Source organism: Delphinus delphis, chromosome 1 (assembly GCF_949987515.2).
Source record: "Delphinus delphis chromosome 1, mDelDel1.2, whole genome shotgun sequence".
NCBI classification, from domain to species: Eukaryota; Metazoa; Chordata; class Mammalia; order Artiodactyla; family Delphinidae; genus Delphinus; species Delphinus delphis.
The window spans coordinates 13050149-13070889 of NC_082683.1; the positions used below are offsets into that span (position 1 = coordinate 13050149).

Consider the following 20741-nt stretch of genomic DNA (forward strand, 5'->3'; position numbering starts at 1 on the left):
GGGTCCCCTGGGGCTCCTTGCGGGGCTTGTGTTTCGGGAGACCTCAGGTGCTGTCCAGCCAGCTTGCCCTGCCTTGCTTGGGTGGGCTGAGCTATTTTTAGCTCCGAGTTTTGCAAAGGTTATTTCTTCCTGCCTGGAGCTCTCTGTGGGACAAAGTGGACCACTCCCTCTCAGAGGGAGGCAGAGCTTGGGCCAGAAGAAGAGACTGGAGCCAGGCTGGACCCTTGTGGGCTTTGACAGGGAGGCTTCCTCTGCTCTCGGTGGCCTGCCAGCCGGGGGCTCCCGTGATCCTTCCCGGGAAAGGCGGGTGTATGCCAGGGTCCCTCACCTGCCTGCCAGAGCGGCCGAGGGCGGCAGCCACCGGGGCTTCGGCGTCCTGTCTGCTCTCCCGACCACATGCTTCTGACTCACCAGAGCAAGAATGCGGTCTTTTTGGGAGCGAGTCCTTCCTCGTACCCGCCCCACCCCTCTCCTGATCACACCCCGGCACGGGCCCCAGGCCTCTTCCCAGACTGGTTTTGGGGGAACCGCCTCTTGCGCAGCTTGGCACTGACTCTGTTTGTGCAGCTCTCCTGGGAGGAGCTGTCCTGGCGGAGGCTGGTTTCGGGCAGGAGTAGGCGCGGCCCCAAGAGCGGGTGCCCCACAGGCCTCGGCCGCCTTCTCCCCTCCTCTGATGGTGGTGGCGCAGCTGGTGTGGACCAGCATCCCTTCCTTCATTCAGCAAGTGTGTGTTGAGGTCTGGTGTGTGCCGGGCACCATTCCAGGGCTGTGATGGAGCGATGAGCATAAACGATAATGTCCACATTCTGGTAGGAGGAAACTGATGTAAACAGCTAAAATGTATAGATTCCTGGAGGTGTTAAATGCTATGAAGGCGGGGAGGGCAGAGTCAGAGGAAAGAGTGTGGTGGGGATATGTACGTGCGATTTTAAAGCGGGTGGTTGGAGGGGGCCTCTCTGACACAGTGACCTTTGAGCAGAGCCCTGAAGGAGGTGAGGGAGTCATCCATGTGTATATCTGGGGGAAGAGTGTTCCAGGCAGAGGAGACAGCAAGTGCGAAGGCTGCCCTGTGGTAGGGTGTTTGAGGGGCTGCACGGTGGTCATTGTGACTAGGGTAGAAAAGCTGTGGGGAGAGAGGTAGGCTTTGAAGTCAGGGAGTTGGTGGAGGGACCACATCATGTAGGGCCTTGTTGGCCAAGGTGAGGACCCTGGTTTCCACTCCGAATGAGGTAGGAAGGCATTTGAGGCTTTGAGCAGAAGAGTAACTTGGCTGCTGTGTTGAGAACAAAGTGTGTGGGGTGGGGGGTAGGGGGGTGAAAGCGGGAGGCAGAACACCAGTCAAGGGGCTATTTTAATGGTCCCGGGAAGGGATGGTGGTGGTGTGGATCGGGGGGTAGCAGGGGAGGCGGTGCGAAGTGGTCAGATTCTAGACATGTCTGGAGGGTAGAGCCAACGAGGTTTGCTGATGGGTGGCATGTAGGTGTGAGGTAGAGTGGGGAGCCAGGGCTGAGCCTGAGGTGTTTAGCCTGAGCTCCTGGCAGGCTGGAGCTGCCGTCAGGCGAGATGGGACGCCTGGGAGGGCTGAGGGTGGCGATCAGGGTGTTAAGTCCAATATGCCCTGTAGACCAGTGAGTGGACGTGCCGAGCAGGCATACTTCTGGGCAGAGGTCTGGAGTTCCAGGGAAGGTCAGGCTGCTGGTGTCACCGTAGAGATGGTCTTAAAAACCATGAAATGGGTGAGGTTGCCTGGGGAGGCGCAGATCAAGATGAGGTTGGAGTCCTGAGCCTGGGAGCAGCCCAGCATTTGGAGGTCCTTTGCCTGGGCCATTTCTGCAGCCTGGACCGTCCATCCTTCCCCCACATCCAGCTCCGTGAAATCGCCTGGAGTCAGACCCCTCCGTTTCCTGGCCCCACTTCATGCTTCCTGGGTGACCTTGGGCAGGTTGCTTCCCCAGTCTGAACCCCAGCTTCCCTGTCCATGGAAAGGAGGGAACAAAGCCCCCTCTTGGGTTTGGCTCTGCCATGAAAATGCTCCACTGCTGGTGTGAGTGTTCTAGAGCCGCCCCGGCGCTAAATTGCCCGGGCTTTGGATGGGGAAACTGAGGCACGGAAAGGTGAAGGGGTGGTGCAGATTCCACGCTGTCCTCTTCCAGCTTCCAGGCGTGTGTGCTGTGGAGCCCCATCGAATGGGCCACCCAGGATGTGGCCAAGAATTTGGGACCCTCAGACTGGCAGTTTTTCACCTGGCCCTTCAGCCTGGGGCCTTCCGCCTGGGCTGGACCTCTGGGGACAAAGGGGTTAATGTGCCTGGGGGCTGGGAGGCGGAGGAGGAGGGGGAGGGTCTGGGGGCTGTTCTGGTGGCAGCAGCTTCTCCAGGCTGGCTTTGGTTTCCTAGCAACAGCCCCCAGGGGTCCCTTCTGCCCAGAGGCCTCCTCCAGGGTTGGTGTGGGAGGGGGCCTGCCCCCAAGCTGTCCTGCCTGGGGATCATTGACCAGGGGCACGCCTAGGGAGAGGGGACACTTACCCCGGGCAGTTACAGAGCCTCCATTGTCTGAGGCTTCAGCCACTGGCCAGCCTCACCCCTGCCCATGGCAGGAAGCCCATTGAGTGGTTTGGCGCCTGGTGTGCAGGGAGAGGAGCTGGCCCTGTGTCCCTCTGGCATTTGGAGGCTCCCGCCACGGGCTGTGGAGGGTCTGGGAGGATGCTCTCCCCACTCACCCGTGCCCTCAGCCACCTGGCACCTGGTCCATGCTGGGATCCCGTGGCTGGGATCCCAGCCCGAAGGTCCCGCCCTGGTTCTCCCAGCTCACGACCCAGGGACCCTGCTCAGCCACTGTGTGGCCTTGGGAACATCCTCAGTCTCTCAGCCTCCTTTCCCTCATCTGTTGTGGGAATTAAATTAGACAGACACTGTAAAATGTTCAGCAGGGGTTCTGGTGCACGGCAGTGCTGGGAGACGGCACCTGTTATTGTTTCTAAGACGATCATTTTGTGATCTCAAGGATGATGAGGGTCACAAAGGTCAGGGCTGGTATTCTGGTGGACCGTCGGCCTGGACTCAGTTGAGCAATCTGCAGAATGGGGCAACACTGTCCTCCAGGAGCGGCAGGGACTCCAGGAAGGGAACTAACATTTGGTAAGGGCCTGCCGGCATTTTCAGATGTCACTCCACTTGCATCTGCGTCTGACAGATGACGACAGGAAGCACAGAGAGGGTGAGTAACTTCCTGAGGTCCGGCCGCTGGAGGGCAAGCGCACATTCAGTGTCTGAAGCTGGTCTCTCTGACCCCAGGCGGAGTGCTTTCCAGGGCTCTGAGTCCCGGACACGTGTCCTCCTTGCTGTACCTCCACCTGTGTTCTCTTGGCTAAGGCACCTTGTCTCTCCAGAGCCCCTGCGAACTAGCCCCCTCCACAGTCTGCAGCAGGGGGGCTGCTTGCGATGAGGGACTCCCAGGGCAGAGGTGCCCCCGCCATACAGCTTGCAGACCCTGCTCTTGCTCCTGGCCCCAGGCTTTCTGGGCAGGGCAGAGGACACCTGGGCTGAGGTTCCCATCTGGGCCTGTGCCCCTCCTCCACTGGTCAGGAAGCCCCACACCTGCAGCCACCCCAGGTTCAGGGATACGCCAGCCTCATGGTCTCCTCAGTGAGTGGATCCTAAGCAGATGAAAGTTCTCAGGCTCCGGGCTTAGTTCAGTGCAGCTCAGCTGTTGTCTAGCGTGTGGGTTGGTGCTCTGGGCACTGAGACGAAAAGAAGAGGCCAGTCTAGGGAGGGAGATCGTTCTAATGGGGACTGTAGGTATCCCAGAATCACCTGTGCTCTTTGAATATAGACTTTCTCAGGCTGCACCCACAGGCTACCAATTCAGAATTGTGGGCCTGGGACACAGGTTTCTTTCTTTCTTTTTTTTTTTTTTAACATCTTTATTGGAGTATAATTGCTTTACATTGTTGTGTTAGTTGCTGCTGTATAACAAAAGAAGATGGAACGCTTCACGAATTTGCGTGTCATCCTTGTGCAGAGGCCATGCTAATCTTCTCTGTATCTTTCCAATTTTAGTATATGTGCTGCTGGAGCGAGCACAGACTCAGGTATTTTTTAAACCAGGCTTGGGAACCACTGCATGAGATGGGTCTGGGGAGGCCTCACAGAGGAGAAGGGTCTGGGTTTTGAAGGTTGAGTAGGAGTTTGCTCTTTGGTTCTGAGAGAGAATTCTCCCTGGAGGGAACAAACAACCTGAGCAAAGACCCAGAGATATAGAACAGGTCGGCAAAGCGATGGGCCTGAAGCCCTTCATGAGGACTGGAACAGTCAGGCCGGGCATGGGAACCGCCCAGACCAGAGAGGTCGGTGGGGAGGGTGGTGCAGCAGGTCAGGGAGGGCCTTGCTGAGGACCTGCATTCCTAAGGCGAAGGTGATGAGGAAGAGTCTGAGGCTGTGTGCTTTGGAACCCTTGCTGTGGCGGCAGAGGTGGGTGTGTGTTGGTCAAGCTCACATCTGACGGGCTGAAACCTGGAGAGGCCTCCCGGAGGCTGTGGTTGCAGGAGGAGCTCTGGTCCACACCCCTGGTCTTACCTCCCGTCCCGCACTTTTTTCCTGGCTTCCAGGAGACAGACAGGGTGCCTCTGAGGCCAGAGTTGGAGGTGGGGGCCTGGGCCAGATCCTGGTCCCTGTTCCCCTCCGTGCAGAACAGGTTGGCATCTACCTTTTCTCTGGCAAGGCTGCCCGACTCGGTTATGCCAGCATCTCCCTCTGGGACTGCCTGCCTGCCTGCCTACCTGGGCCCCTGCCCACCCTCCCCTCCCCTCTCCTCTCCTCCCCGCAGAGTCCCGCCTTCCCCGTCCTCAAACTTCTGGCCTGGTTTGTGCAGCCTCCCTGATTTTGAGGAGCCTTCCTGGTGTATTTCTCCAGGCCTCATTCAGGGGGAGCTGATGGGGACATTCACTTGAGTGGGAGGTGGGAGATGGTCCGGGATGGGGTGAATCTCAGGGACTAGTGAGGAGGGACAGGTGCGTGCAGGCTGGAGGAGGGTTTCCTGCCTGGCCTCTGGGCTAGATGGACCTTGAGCTCTAGAGGAAGGAGGAACTGATAAGGGTCTGATTAAATTAGAGCCTGGAAGACACCTGCTGTGGTGAGCAGGGCTGTCCAGGGTGGAGGGAAATGCTAATCTGGCCGCTCTTGGGTGGTCCCGGTCACTGAACTTGACGCGCTTGGGGGGCACACTCGGAGCTGGGCTTGCTCCTCTGCTTCTCGCTTTATCTGAACGTGCTCGAGAAGTACAGCCTGCTGCTGGTTGCTCTGTGTAGGCTCACGGGCAAGAGCACCATTTGGTGGTCTGCCTGCCTAGCCAGTCTTGACAGTCGTGTTTAAAGAGATGACCCCCCAGAGAAGAAAGTCTCCATAGCCCTACCACCTACGTGGAGCACTGAGAATATCACCGTGCTAACAGTGGCCACTGTAGGCTGAGAGCCACCCCACCACACACCATGGTCCCGTTTCATGAGCACAGGACCTCTGTGGGGCGGGTGCTGGGGAGAAGGGGGTGAATTGTAACAGCTGGAAGTGGCAGAGCTGGGCTTCAAACTCAGATCTAGCAACAGATCCCACCCTTTCAACACCATCTTGCAGCTACTGTCTGGTCCGGCCTGTGATGTTTTGCCTTAGTCCTCTTTTTAAAAATGAGAATGCTTCTTTTCATCTTCCCTCCTTATCATACTCACTGTAGAAGATCTGGAAAATTCAGAAAAATGGAAAGAGGGTCAAAAGAAAATCTTCTGGAGCCCTGCCACCCAGGCAAACACTGTTCATATACCTTAGCGAGTTTCCTTCTGTCCTTTTCCTCTCTGCACGTTAGAAACAGTTGGAATCCCTGAGTGTAGATAATTCTGTAAATAATCGTGCTGGGCCACTCTTGGTTTTCAGTCGACGCTCCTTCCCCAGCCAGACTGCCGCTTTTGCCAGAGACCGCTGTGGCAGGAAGGTTCTGGATCGCTTTTAAGAGTGAGGTCCATTTCAGGGGCATCACAACACATTTCTTCCAGCTCAGCCTCCGACCTTGAAGCTTGCAGACCATGCATAGCTCAAGGAAGACTTACAAAAAAAATAAAAAAAGGAAATAGCTGAGCAACCCCACATGGTTGCTCACGTTCACACCTATATGCCCCGGCTCCCGGCTGTGGCAGCCTGTGGCATCCTCCGGGCGGGCGCTGTCATGCCCACTTTACAGAGATGGAGGCGGAAGCTCTGAGAGGCCAAGGTGGGGCCTGGGGTCACACCGAGAGGAGGAGGCAGAGCCCAGCCCACAGATGGACTTGGCTGCCCCCAGACCCTCACGGCTTGGAAGCCCTTGGGGTTCCCCTTTGAGCCTCCTCCAGGGTATCTCCTGGGATGCAGAACCCAGACGCATGGTCCCACTTGCTGTTTCCCATTCTGGTGGTGACACGTCGAGGACGGGCATCTTGGCACTGACTGAGCCTGCTGGGGCTTTGTGGTTGACCTCAGGGACGCTGCTGGGGGTCCCATGGCCCAGGTAGCAGGAACCCCGTTTTACAGATGAGGACACCAAGGCTCAGCTCACCTGCCAGTGGAGATGAGACTCCAGCCTGGATCCCCGACTCCCAGGGTAGAGCTTTGGTCATCACAGTCTGTGCCCTGGGCGGTAATGACAGCCAGAGACTACCGTGTCCCAGGGACCCCTCCAAGGGTGTTGTATGTATTTACTTTTAATTTTCTTAAGAACCCCATGAAATAGGTACTTCTTAGAAGTATTTTTTTAAAAAGTTTATTTATTTTAATTTATTTATTTTTGGCTGCATTGGGTCTTTGTTGCTGTGCTCAGGCTCTCTCTAGTTGCGGCGAGCGGGGGCTACTCTTCATTGCGGTACGCGGGCTTCTCATTGCGGATGGCTTCTCTTTGTTACGGAGCACGGGCTCTAGGCGTGCGGGCTTCAGTAGTTGTGACACGGGGGCTCAGTAGTTGTGGCTTGCAGGCTCTAGAGTGCAGGCTCAGTAGTTGTGGTGCATGGGCTTAGTTGCTCAGCGGCATGTGGGATCTTCCCAGACCAGGGCTCGAACCAGTGTTCCCTGCATTGGAAGGCAGATTCTCAACCACTGCGCCACCAGGGAAGCCCCAGTAGGTACTTTTTAATCCCCATTTTGCAGATGAATAAACTGAGGCACAGAGACGGGGGTTAAGTAACTCATCCAAGGTATTATGGCTACTGGGTAGTGGGCCCAGGTGATATCAGGTAGCCTTGAATTCTTTTCTAATTATTGTGCCGTGAAGGTCTCTAGCAGGGAGTTGCGCTGCTCTGAGCCATGCCTATTCCCTCACTCACATCCTTCTGAGCCTTGGGGCACGTGTGTGCAAAATGGTGGCCACAGGCCTGTGGGTGTGCACGGGGCTTGCTGGCCGGGGCCCTTGCCTGGGGACCTCACTGCCCCCGATTAGTCTGCAGCAAACGCCTCCCAGATGCCAGCCCTGAAGTCCAGGGAGGCCATGTGATTAAGGGGTTGAGACTAGGGTTTGGGGTCAATACCCCTGGATTGAATCCTAGTGTTGTCACTTTGTTCACTTGCCTCTGTGACCTTGGGCAAATCCTTACCTCTCTGAGCCTTGGTTTCCTCATCTGTTAATGAAATAATGCAGATAAATCTCTGGGCTCCTTATATGTTGATGTCTCTGTTCCTTTCTGGGAAAAGCCTTGGGCTTGGAGGGGAGGGCAGGAATCATCCCTGAAAATGAGGAAAAAGGAGAGGACATTGGACTTTCTGGCCTAGAGGGAAGGATCCTGGGCTTCTGCTTGATCAGAAAAAAAAAAATATATATATTTCTCCCCACAGGATGTTTATTAATTACAAAGGAAAATAGTAACTTTACAGTGAAGAAACCTCAGAGAGACATCACTTTAACTAAGTGATCAAAGTTACCATGACTAGTACAGGCGTACCTGGGAGATACTTTGAGTTGGGTTCCAGACCACCGCAATAGAGTGAATACTGCAGTAAAGCGAGTCACGCTTTATTTTTCCCAGTGCATATAAAAGTTATGTTTACACTATACCTTAGTCTATTAAGTGTGCAATGGCATTATGTCTAAAACACAATGTACCTACCTTAAAGAAAATATTTAAGGAGCAGTTTGTACATGCACCTGGGCTGGGTGCCTTCCTTTTTCTTCCTGCAAAATGGGTATGTCTCCCTGCTCCTTCTTCAGTGGTTCTGAATGAGCCCACAGGGCGGACGGACCTGCAGGGAGACTGCTATGCAGCTGTTGTTTGACTTTTCAACTTGCGAAGGGATTTGCAGACATTTTAGTTTGCTTTCCCCAACCTTTGCTGAGAGTTTTTCAGTGTGGGTAAAAGACACAGTCACACACTTAGTGGAGAGCAATTTGCATTCAGTCAGAATGAAAAGTGCAATTCTCTGACCCAGCAGATCCCGCCTAGGAGTGTGACTGACAGGTTCATGCACCAATGCGCTCAAGGCCACGTGTATGGAGGAAGGCTTTACAACACCAGCGCCTGGAAACAACCTCAGTGTCCCTTGATAGGGTTTATGTCAGTTATGGTATATCCCATCTGCCCCAAAATACTACGCAGCCATTAAAAAAGTGAGACTGATTTCTGTGTACTGTTCTGAATTGATCATGGAGATTCTTAAGCAAAAAACGTGGTTGCTAAGTGAAGTAAGTCAGACAGAGAAGACAGATATGTGACATCACTTATATGTGGAATCTAAAAAGACTGATACAAATGAACTTATTTACAAAACAGATAGAAAACAAATTTATGATTACCAAAGGGGAAGGGGGTGGTGGAGGGATAAATTAGCAATTTGGGATTAACACACTACTATGTATAAAATAGATAAACCAGGACCTACTGTATAGTACAGTGAACTGTAGTCAATCTCTTGTCATAAACTATAATGGAAAAGAATCTGAAAAGGAATATATATACACACACGTGCCCGTGTATAACTGAATCACTTTGCTCTACGCCTGAAACATTGTAAATAAAATATACTTCCATCAAAAAAATTTTTTAAAAACGTGGTTGCACCACAGGGTGTGCAGTGTGCTTCCTCCTGTCTAAAACAAGGCATATATACGGATAAACAAGCTGGTGCCTACATGGCATAGTTCTGGAAAGATTCATAAGAAACCAGTAATAGTGGTCAGTCCTGGGGGATTTGAGAGACTGACTTTTCATTGCACATCTTTTGTATTGTTTTGGACTTGGAGAGACAGTAGAGCATGGTGGTTACATAATGAGCACACACTGGGGCCCATGGCCTGGGTTCACCCCCTGGCTCTGCTGCCAACTAGCTGTGTGATCTTGGGCTACTTACTTAACCACCCTGGGCCTCATTTTCTCATAATTTGGATTTTCATATTTGTAAAGTGCTCAGAATAATGTCGGAGATATAGTAGGCACCGCATAGATGTTTGCTGTTATTAATTAACTGCCCTTCACATGCATCCAATTTTTACTTAGGAAACCAGCTAACACAAATAGAGGCTTTAAGGATTGGAAAGGAAAATAGCCTCGCAGCCAGTTTGCATCAGGTGCTGACTAGAAAGGAGGGCTTGGGGCTTTCCCTCCAGGGTCGATCCCCTCCTCCCCAGGAAGTCTAGAAGGACTGCCTCTAGCTCAGAATCGGGGGTGTGAACCGGGAGTGGGGAGAACTCTTTCCGTCACTGCTTTGCAGGAGGCATCGGGCAAGCTTGGCTCCAGGGCCCGGGAAGCCCGGTGGAGGCACTGGCTTCTTGGTTGCGGGATCCTCCACTGCGAGGCCTGGAGAAACTGCCCCCAGCTCCCAGCATTTGGGATTCCGCCCCGAACTCGAGCAACCTGTCTCCATGAGGCGCTTTATTTCCCTCACACCCACGTGCTAAGTGGCCAACCTCGTGGGTGCAGCACAGGGAGAGACAGAGAGAGAGTGAATGGCCTTCCGTGGGACCAACTGGGGCGGGAGCTGGGGAGAGCGGCGGCTGGACCCAAGGGCGCCCGTGGAGGAGAAAGTGTCCGGCCACGTCCATGACAGTTCAGGTGTGATCCAGCTTCTGCGACACGGGGGCTGAGTGTGGTCCTGGCTTCTGAGGCTGGAGTTTCACCTGTCAGCCAGTGGGGACCCACCTGTCAGCCTAGCTGGACCCAGCAGGCTCCCGAGGTTCCTTGGTATTGGGCAGAGGAACGTCCGTGGAGGCAGCGGCCTTCTGGGAAGATGGCTTAGGGTTCAGCCGCTGCTGGTTTTTCTGCAGGTTAATGATTTATGAAGGTGAGGGCTGGGCCCTTGCTGGCGCTGTCCTGTGCTCCCGAAGCGGCTGGGGAACAGGGTGAGAGCCGGCAGGCTGGCGTGCACAGGTCACGAGTCAGTGAGCCTTCTCTGCCGCTGGAACTTCAGCCTTGAACGCCCTCTGATCAGATTTCTGGCCTTCTGTTTGCAGGCGAGTGCTGGGACGGTGCCGGTGAGCTGCACCCTGTCTGATGGCTTCCTCCCATCCTCCACAGGCTGCCATAGGTATGGTACTCCAGGTGCCTGCTTCTCTCGCCTCTGAACGGGCCGTGGGGCCTGCCCCAGGGCCACTAGCTTTGGAGTAGGCTGACCTCGGGTGTGAATCTGGCCCTACTGGCGGTTAGCTGTGTGCCCTTGGGCCAGTGGCTTCACCCCTCTGCCTCAGGTTCCTTGCCTACAACATGGAAATAAAGATTTCCTCCTCATAGAGCGGGCTCCAGGTAAGGGCTGACTCCTTACCTTTCTCCCTGAGGTCCCCTGGAGAGACGAGCAGAGCCCCTCTGGGGACTGAGGTGTCCTTGAGGGCAAAGCTTATGAATTGAGTGGGGAGTTGGGGCTCAGGGGAAGGGCGGGGCCATCCATCTCCATCTGCTCAGGAGCCGAGGAGGCCGGGTCACCTAGCAGTGGTGGGGCTGCTAAAGTTAAAAAAAAAAAAAGCAGCAAAATGCATACTTAGACTAAAAAATATTGTTTTTTTAATCTGAAATTCAATTTGATGTCCTGTATTTTTATCCGGCAACCCTAACGGTGTTGGACACTGCTGGTAGAATCGGGACCCCATCCTGGAGGAGCTGGAGGCAAGGCCATTTCTCCCATTGGGCCCAGCTTCCTGGCCTCTTGTTCTTTTTGGGGGGTGGCAGTTAGCAGAATGGTAACAAGCCAGGGCTTTTTCTCCAGTCCAGCCCTGCCACTGCCACTGTGAGCTCAGCTGAGTGACTTGGTGTCTCTCTGGCTCCGTTTCACCACCCACAAACATGGGGATAATAACGATACCCTCTGCTGTGACGTTTCGAGGTTTAAATGCAGGTGGGACCCTGGCGTGTGGTAATCAATGGCTCAGTGCACGGCAGCTGCTATCACTGGGGTGTTGGCAGGACGGGCCGCCTGTGCTGTGCTCTGAGCCCCCGGGCAGAGCCCAGGGAGGACTCTCTCCCCCACCCCACCCCACCCCGAGCCTCCGTGTTCTTTTCTGAAGGGTGGGGGACCAGCACGGTAGTCACACCTTCTCCATAGCGTGGGTGGCTTCCTGGGTCCCGGCCTTCTGGATTCGCTGGGGACTCGCTGGGGTGGGCTCTCCCGAGGACGGGGCATGTCCATGAACATCACAGGCGTGTGTGGTCACCTCCAGCCCTGGCAACTGTCTGGATGGGTGGGAAGGGCTCAGTTCAGCTCTCAATTATCCAGGGATGGGCCTCCTGATTTTTCCTTCTGATAAGGAGCTGTGCCTAATTGCCTGGGTCTCAGGATCCGGAACAGAATCTTGGGAACAAGGTCATTTTCTGATTCACGGCCGTGGCCTTGGGTCCCAGGATGTCCACACCCCTCGCCGCTGTCCCAGGCACCCTGAACCCTTTCTCCTACACACCAAGGGGCCAGACATGCAAACTGAGAGCGAAAGTATCTTATGATGAAATCAATTCAGTTCCATTCAGCAAACATTTGATGAAAGTTTACTGTTCTGGGTGTATCTGACATTGCGGGCTGGTTTCATCTGGTTGAACTAGTCTCTTTGCCACTTTCTGACTCTTTGAGAGCTTCCCATGGTCTTCACGAAAAATTCAAATCCCCCCAGCACCTCGCAGCCGTGTTCTCACCCCCATCATCCTTGCTCACGTCTTCACCTCCACTGGGCCACTTGCTGTTCTCTGCTCTGGCCTCAGCCTGGAATAGCCCCCGACCTGTAACCTGAGCCTGTCAGACCGCTGCTCCCCCTTTAAGGCTCTGCACAGGGGCAGCCTTGTGCCAAAGCCGCGCCCCACATAAGCCCCCTCCTCTCTTTAGCACCGGCTCAGTCTCTGGGCTTTTCCATTGTTCTCTGGCTGTATCTGCCTGCCTCACCCTGTAGTGAGCTCCTTGACACTGAGGGGCCACGTCTGTCTCCGCTTGAACCTCCCGGCCCAGGGGCTCACGGGGACAGTTCACTGGATGCGGGCATGACTGTGTTGATTTCTGGGCTAACTGAAGCTATTTGAACTCTTAAAGGGAGAAGGTGCAGAAATAACCTAAGTCCCTGGACACAGCCTGGGGGCCGGGTCACCTGGGGCTGGGCCTGGCCTGTGAATGGGGAGGGGCTCTCCATCTCACCCAGGGTCAGGGCCTGGGCTATGACTCAAGGCAATAATAATAGTAATAACGATAATGATCATGATGTTGCAATGACAGTGATGGTAAGTAGAATCGTCATTTTAAGAACAGCTGACATTTAGCGAGCCCATACCTCGCACTGGGTGCTTTAATGTCTGTCAATTCATTCCATCCTCCCAACAACCCTGTAAGGCAGTTACTATCATTGTCCTCATTTGACAGATCAGAAAACTGCAGCTTGGTGGGGTAGGGGGAAGGGCGGTGAAATAACTTGACACTCACACAGCCAGTATAAGGGAGAGCTGGAGTCTGAACCCAGATGGTCTGACTGTGAAACCGTAGTGACTACAATGATACAGGCCACGTGCAAAGGGAACCCTCCCCCCACTGTATGCCCAGCAGATTCAAGAGGGCAGGACCGTGGGCACTGAAGCCCCTTTGGTCAGGATAGGTCTGAATCTGGTGGTCCAGAAATAGTGGGCAGGGACTTTGAGGTCATTTATTCCAGTATTTTTTAAACTTTTAAAACTGCAACCCATAGACCTGATAATAGGGGTGTGTGTGTGTGTGTGTGTGTGTGTGTGTGTGTGTGTGTATTCAGCAAATAATTATGTGCCTACCATATGTCGGGCACATTACCAGATGCTGGGAATATGACAGTGAAACAGACAAGAACGCCTGCCCTCAGGAAGCTTACATTCTAGCAGAGGAGACAGACAGTAAAATAAATGAAACGTACTGTGTGTCACATGCTGATAAGGGCCACAGAGAAAAAGAAAGCAGGCATGGCCAATCGGGAGCCCCCGGGTGTCACTGGGGGCAGCTTTGGTCCTGGCAGCCTCGTTGGAAGCTGACGTATGGTAAAGACCTGAAGGAGGTGAGAGCAGGAGAAGACGCCTGGGGGAAAGAACATTCTGGACCCCAGGACTGAAAGTGCAAATGTCCTGAGGCAGGAGCAGAGCTGGCGCTTTCACGGTGCAGCAAGGAGACCGGTGTGGCTGGAGTGGAATGAGCAAGGGGAGAACAGTAGAAGATGCTGTACACGCACATTTTACATGTACGTGTACACATACATATCCAAAACGCGAGTGTGGAAAGCAATATCAAAAGTAATACCAAATGTGACTGGGGAGGGCCTGTCAGCTCTGCGTTTCTGCTGCAGTCAAGCAGCTGAGGAAGGGTCTTCTTGAATTTGATACACTTGCACCTAAAATGTTCTGCTCTGGAAACCCCAGGTCACTGTGGGTGGGGTGGGGGGGGTTTGGATTTTTCTGGTCAATGAGACTGCTAGAATCAGATATGTCCATCTGTCCATCCACTGGCCCGTCTAGCTGTCTCTCTGCTCCATCCACCTCCCCACCCATTTACTTATCGATCCATCTGTGGACAGTCCTGTCCTCAAGGATCTCGGCAGGGAGGGGACAGAAATGACAGCAGGTGTCCCTGTGTAACACTCACATCCCAGGCACTATGCCAAGAGCAGTTCTCCACCGGGGGCAGTTTTGTCCCCCAGGGGACATTTGGCAATGTCTGCAGACATTTTTGGTTGTCATAGCTGGAGGGTAGAGGGCAGGAATGCTGCTACACATGCTATAGAGCCCCCCAGCACAAAGACCATGCAGCCCCGATAGGAGGCTGAGAAACCCTGACCCACATCTCACGTCACATTCACATTAGCCTTATGAGGTAGGTGCTGTCTCATTCTCCAGTTTACAGGGAAGAAACCAAGGTTCAGTGAGGTGAATGGGACCCAGACAGGACGGGGTGGGCCCCAAGCTCATGCTCTAAAATGTGTGACATGAGCTGTGACAGGCCTGCTCCGGGCAGCCCAGGGAGGAGCGATCAGCTTCAAACCAGCCCACATTGTCCCTTGGTTTGGGAGTGGGTTTGCACGAGGTAGGGAGATGGGCTAAATGGACGCTTGAGGTTCTGTTTAGGCTCAGATTCTAGAAAAGAAGTCCTCTAAGGCAGAAGACTGGGGGATCTCAGCTTGCTGAAAAGGGCCAAAGGTGAGGGCTTGTTACGCTGTTTAGGATAGAGGATCCATTTCTTCACTTGTTGAATGAAACAAGTGAAGTTCTTGTTCAAGTTTTCTGAGTTCTGCCCGTCGACTGAAAAAAAATGCACAACCTAAGAGGAGAGAATTATGTTTATGTTTTACTTGACGGACTTACTGAGGACTTAAGCCCGGGAGGCAGCCTCTCAGATAGCTCTGAGGGACTGCTCCTAAGAGGTGAGCGGGGAGCCAGGATATATAGGAGTTTTTGCAACAAAGATCAGGTAGTGAGAACATCAGAAGATTACTGTTAACTAAAGAAAACCAGGCATCTCAAGTTAATGAATTTAGCACTCTTCTGTATACGGGAAGTGCAAGAGGCTGGGCTCTTTGAAATCATTCCTTTGATACGCGCTTTAGCTATCTGGGGCCAGCATCCTGTTCTTTCGGTCCTGAATCCCCTCAGGGTGCACCGCTGGGGTGGCTGCAGTGGCTGATGCCTCGATGGCTGCAACATCCTTTGTTTACTGATGTGGCTGGCGACATACCCCAGGCCAGGACCTGCCCCCTTAAAGGGGCAAAATAAATTATTACACATTTTACAGGAACAGATGAAGAAAACAAGAGGCTAAGACAGAGAAGGGATGCGGGCAGGGGTCCTCCCAGGGGAGAGAAGCAGGGAGTAAGGCCGGGTTGGCCTTCATGCTGGGAGCCCTGCCCCAGCCAGTCTGTGCCCTGGTACCCAAAAGCTGGCTGCCTTCAGGCTCCCCTCCCCCGTGCATACCAAATAAAGTGCAGGGTGCCAAGCTCATTCGCATATATGCAAAATGCAAAGACGTATGACACATGGAAATACACACGAAGGTGTGTGCCCAGACGCACGTGGGCAGATGCATTCATAAACCCCCCTTGCTTACAAAATAGGAAAGTAGAAAACAAGACAACCAGAGACTTCCATTTGAGTCCAGATGCACACATGCCTTGGAAGCTTGCTCCCTGCCCTCCCTCTACTGCCCACCTGCTTAGAGCCCCAAGCCACCCACGGGAACCTCGGGGCACAGGAGGGCCACCTGACCTGGGCATGGGTTTAATCTAGTCTCTGGGAACTGCCCGCGTGCTCTCTCTCGGACCCCCAGCTGCTCCCCACTTCCAGCCCTCTCTCTGGACCAAACCCTGAGACCCCGCAGCAGGCTAACTCCTCCTCCCTTCCAGGAGATCCGCTGCTTCCTGGAGGCCCAGGCCCCTCCCCCGAGGCAGAGGACGACCCTGGCGAGGCCTTTGAGTTTGATGACAGTGACGATGATGACGAGGACACCAGTGCTGGCCTGGGCGTCCCAGGCGCTGCTCCAGAGAAGGAGGCGGAAGACGCCCCACTGATCCCCTTGGACTCCGCCCCCGTCGCTGGTAAGGTGCTCTGCAAGCCCAGGGTCTTCCCATTTCCGGGCCTCCGGGGCTACCGGGAGCTCAGGGCTGCATGGAGGATGCCTTGTGGCTCCTCCACTGTCCCCAGAAAGCAGGAAGGGAAGACAGACCACTGGGAAGAAGCTGCATTCCATCGCTCCCGTTGGGAATTGGAGATTCCTAGCATTCCTGCAGCATCTGGTGTACTTTGGCACGTCCTAAGTGGCAGTGGTTGGCCGTCAATGGCAGTGGTTGGCTGTCAGTTGTGCTTCAGTGACAGTTACTTCCCAGAGCTTGTGTCTCTGAAGCTCCCCTCTCCCCGCAGCTTCTCCCAGGGAATCACAGCCGCCAGAGCAGCAGCCTCCCGGAGCCCTGGGGGCAGGAAGGCCCTGATAAGGCCGGCGTTAAATGGCAGCTTCTGTCATCGGGAGGGACTGGGGACTGGACCGGCAGGAACTTCCTGCAGGCTTGGGGACAAGGGGCTCCTCGAGGGGCTGCGGGTGAGGGCAGGCCCAGAGCAGGCAGCGTTACTGGTTCTGGTCGGAGCTGGGATGTGGGCCATGGGGCTGGGGGTGGGGACAGGCAGGTAGGACTGGTAGGGGAGCGTAATGGTAGTGTGGGGCTGGGGGAGGGCAGGCAGGGACGCAGCAGGCACCGGGCTGGCGGCCCCGTCTCTGGGGCCCCCGGGGAAGCTGGGAAAGGGGGCGGGGATGCGCTGAGTCCCTCGGGCCAGCCGCTGGCCTGACGGGCTCTGCCTCTGCTCTCCTCCCGCAGACCCAGACCTAGCGGCTGCACCACCCCAGACACAGTAAGTGAACCTCGTTCTTTTGCTCTGGCAGCTGGAAAACGAGGAGAGACCGGGCAGGAGGTGTGGGAAGGGGTGGAGCTGCGGCTGTGAGGGCTCAGGGCAGGTCTTTGGCTAAGGAGAAACGCATTTCAGGATCCCTGGGCTGGAGGGAAGAGGTCAGTCCCTAAAACGTATTACTTTTTCCTTTATTTTTCCCACAAGCATGTGAAGTAGAAAGCAGGCCTGGCTCCACATCCTGGCTTTGTCCCTTGCCAGCTGTGTGGCTAGAAGGAGTCACATAAACTCTCCAAAGTCAGTCTGTTCACATGCAAAATGAAAACAATGAAGTAGCCACCCACTCCATTGGGCTGTGGCTGGGAATTAAACAGCTCTCTGGTGCTCCGCGCGGTCCCACCCTCTGTAATTGTCTTTGCCATCGCCATTTGTTTTGCCAGTATCGTTCCTGCTCCCTTTCCTGTGACTGTTGCTGGGGACTCTGCCCTTCTCCACCTGGGAGTCTGTCTGAGTCAGGGCAGCCTAAAGGCTAACACCCCTGGGTGTTGGGGTGATTGCCAGCATCGTACTCTGGGTCCAGCACTGGTATTGGGTCCTTGTGTAAGTCCCAGTCCCCCAGGCCTTGGTTTTCTCATCTGTAAAATGGGCCACTGCTTCCTCCATAGAAGAATGAAGAACTGCTGGGTAAGACACCTAGAGACACCGCGGGCACCTAATCAAGGCAGTTTTACCACCACTCCCCCTGTGGTCTTCAGCAAGTTGGACGGCGCATTCGGGAGTCGGGGGCTGTGAAAGCTGAGGCCTCTTGGAGCTTTGCTCACTGGTGCTCCCTGTTCGGCTTTCAGGACCTGGGTGTTCAGAGAGTCCTAAGGGAAGCCTCAGTGGTGGATCTAGGCCCTGGAGTTGATGGCCGGGGCCCCTGGGGTCCTGAGTTTAAATCCTGGCTGCCCTAGTCTGGGGAGGGGTGTCTGAGCCTCCCTTTGTTTTTCTAGAGTGAGCTGAATCGGGCGGCTAATTCTCAGGTAGGTGTCACCCAGCTGGAGGTCTCAGAGATGCAGGTTGTGGCCCTGGGTCCGGGAGCCAGGGCAGTTTTGGATTCAAATTCAAGCCTAGGAGTCCTTGTTTGTGCTCATTTGCTTGTTGGAGTGCGTGGATCCTGGGAGGGTTTCTGCTGGGCTTGCCACTGTGTAATTACCACCAGAGGAGGGGCCAGGTTCTCTCCTCCCTGGTTAGGGACCTGAAATGAATCAGCGATTCTGCACCTGGGCTGGGAAGTCCTGACATTGCTGTGATCTCCCAGGGGTTACATCCCTCCAGGCTGGGCCAGGAATAAAGCCACCCAGAAACTCAGTCTGAACAGGGAAGCAGACTCATCCAGGTGGGGCAGAGGGTGCCCAGGGAACAGGGACACTGACCGGAGGGGGGCTAGGCTGAGCAAGGGAGCATAAATTCACCGGGGGAGAGAGAGGAGGGCTCCACACGAGGAAGCCACTGAGCAGGGACGGGGGCAAGGGCTTGGGAAACGGTGTGGGCAGCCAGCCAGCACACCCCTTCCAGGAGTCTGGCACTTGCTTTTCTCGGGCCATCCTTCTGGAGACCCTGGTTCCCTGACCTCAGAGTCAGGAGCATAGCTGTCTGGCCTGGCCCTGCCGCCTTCTCTCTGTGTGTCCTGGAGATCCTGGTGACTGCGGCCAGACGCTGTGTCTGGCTGGCGCTGGTGCCCTGTGGAGGCCTCGTTGCAGTGGCCCCCAGAGCTGGTGCTATACTGCGTCAGAATCACTCAGTGTGGGCCACGCGTTTCTGGGAGAGGGGCCCGGCCTCTGCCTTTAACCCACCACCCGCCATTCCGTAGCATGCCCACCTATCCTATACCTGCCCAGCTCCCTTGAACACCATTTCCTGGAGGTTCAAATCCTCACTCAGCCCTTCACTAGCTGGGTGGTTTTAGGCTCTGTGAAGCTCTCTGAGCCTCAGTTTCCGCATCTGTAAGATGGACGTGTTCTCTGCCACTAAGCATCGCGAGGAATAAGTGAGGCTGGTTGCTTCTGCTCCTGCCTCCTGACCAGTTTGGATGTTTCCAGTGCGATGGGGCCGAAGGGGCGGAGACTGTGTGCCCAGTGCCTCTGACTCCTGGGCTGGGCCTGGGTTGCCAACAGGTGTGAATAAACATCACTTTTGAGAGCCCTTGATGGGGCATTCGTGGGCTGTGAGTCCCCTGCAGAATATTGATTGCAGCAGGAGTCCCGAGAGACTTCCTTTCTCGCCCCCTTAATTTTACAGATGGAGAGACTGAGGGGTGGGGCTTGCCCACAGTCCCCCAGTGAGATGCTGGAGGCCTCCTGACTCCTTGTCCCTCAAGTGTCTCTGTGCTGCTCCCAGCTTTGTTCCCTCCCTTCCAGGTCTCCGTTTACTTAAGTTCCACCTCCTTCCCCGGATGGTGAATTTCCACTCTGGAGTCCTCTGGGAGAAGAGTCAATCCAGATCGCTTTCCTTCTCCTTGGTATCCAAGACAAAGGGAAAAAAAAATATCTTGATTTTCTTTCTTTCTTTTGCTTTTTTAAAAAAAATTTTCCCAAAGGTAGTCACTAAGCAGACATTGCTTTGAATAAGCAAATCTCCAAGCGGAGGGCATTTCATCTCTTCTCGCTGCATTTCTTTCACGGTCCCTCTGCCTGAAGGCTTGGAAATGGCCTTGGGCTTTGCCTCGCTGCCTACCTGGCCTCGAGAAAAGCAAGGGCTGCCTGACTCGAGGCTCCTGACAGCACAGTTAGAACCACTGCCCAGATCCGGGCAGCCTCAAAGTGACCTCACTCCCTCCCCAGCTCTCATCCACAGCTGGGGAGGGAAGCGGGTGGGAGCACCGTGGGTAAAGTGAGGGCTGGATTCCGGGTCTTCGAGGGCCTGGGAGCTCGGGCTCTGAGCCGTAGAGAGCTGGCTTCGCGTCTCACCTGTTACTTAATACCTGTGTGTCATTGGGCAAGTTAACATTTATTCGGGGCTGCGTCACTGGTTACGAGGACAGCTGAGGCTGACGGGCAGTCCAGGTGACCTGGACAGGGGCACCGGGTCCCTGTCTGGCTGTGAGGCCTGTGGACTTCCGGGTCCCTTCACCTGGTAGGTGGGATTGCCCAGAGGAGGCAGCCAGGCTGTTATGGGGTAGGCAGAGTTGCTGGCTTCGCTGAGTGTGTGTGGCGCCGAGGCCCACGGGGTGATTTTAGGGTGGGGCCCCGCTGCTCCACAATCCCAAGGAGTGAGGGGGCCTGGGCTCTCGTCCGTCCTGCTGCCGGGAAAAGAACCTTCAGCCTGCTCGGCTAGCTGCTGCTACCTTCTCTTTCCGAAACGGGACGTGTTATCAGATAACAGCAACAACGACAACAGCAATAATAGCGAACGATAATAGTAATAACAGTGATTGTGTTTACTGTGTACCAGGCACCAAGCTAAATGCCCAGTCTCATCTCTTGTCTCTAGGAAGTGGACACTTCATTACCCATGTCACAGGTGGGAAATTGAGGCTTGGGGAAGTTAGGTAGCCAGAGTTACATATAGATGGTACATGTTCATTCAACAGAGACTTAGAACCAGGGCCTCTCCGACCGGAGGCCAGGTGTTTGACCATCACCCGACCCTCCAGGGATGCGCTGGGGACTCGGGATCTAAGCTCAGGACTTCAGACTTCGGTTCATGCTGGGAGGGGTGGCTGGCTCCATAGGAATGATCCCCTTCGGTGTGTATTTATTGGGGTAAGAACTTTGCCTCTTACGAGATCTAACTTTGCCTCTTGAGCTCTTGGGAGAGTAGTGTCCAAGCTGTTGCTGGAAAGTTCCATAGACCCCACCTGGGGAACCAAGCAGAGTGGCCTCGGCCCTGCCTGTGTGTGGTTCTGGGTGGCGCCCGTTCCCTTGAGATGGGAGCAGGGCAAAAGCAACCCCCTCCCCTCT

General features: G+C 54.8%; 1 protein-coding gene, 1 long non-coding RNA gene and 1 other non-coding gene across 8 annotated transcripts in view; 1 reads left to right on the forward strand and 2 right to left on the reverse strand.

Moving 5' to 3' along the window:
- ARHGEF10L (Rho guanine nucleotide exchange factor 10 like) overlaps positions 1-20741 on the forward strand; it is a 145889-nt gene that overhangs the window by 25122 nt on the left and 100026 nt on the right. For 4 of the 6 annotated variants that reach the window (XM_060015322.1, XM_060015339.1, XM_060015332.1 and 1 more), the window contains exons 1-3: positions 10351-10522; positions 15810-16001; positions 16773-16806. In XM_060015322.1, the coding sequence (XP_059871305.1) occupies positions 10489-10522; positions 15810-16001; positions 16773-16806 (260 nt within the window). In that variant the 5' untranslated portion in view covers positions 10351-10488. Of the gene's footprint in view, positions 1-781; positions 810-10350; positions 10523-15809; positions 16002-16772; positions 16807-20741 lie in introns of those variants that run through there. The other 2 variants (XM_060015327.1, XM_060015325.1) reach the window with 2 other exon arrangements.
- On the reverse strand, positions 3975-4081 carry LOC132416801 (U6 spliceosomal RNA). Its single transcript, XR_009517727.1, has one exon. It is a non-coding gene; the product is annotated as a U6 spliceosomal RNA (small nuclear RNA).
- LOC132439930 (uncharacterized) lies at positions 6809-10214 on the reverse strand. The gene is made up of 3 exons (XR_009522465.1): positions 10138-10214; positions 7603-7732; positions 6809-7081 (listed from the first exon to the last, which is right to left on the reverse strand). It is a non-coding gene; the product is annotated as an uncharacterized lncRNA (long non-coding RNA).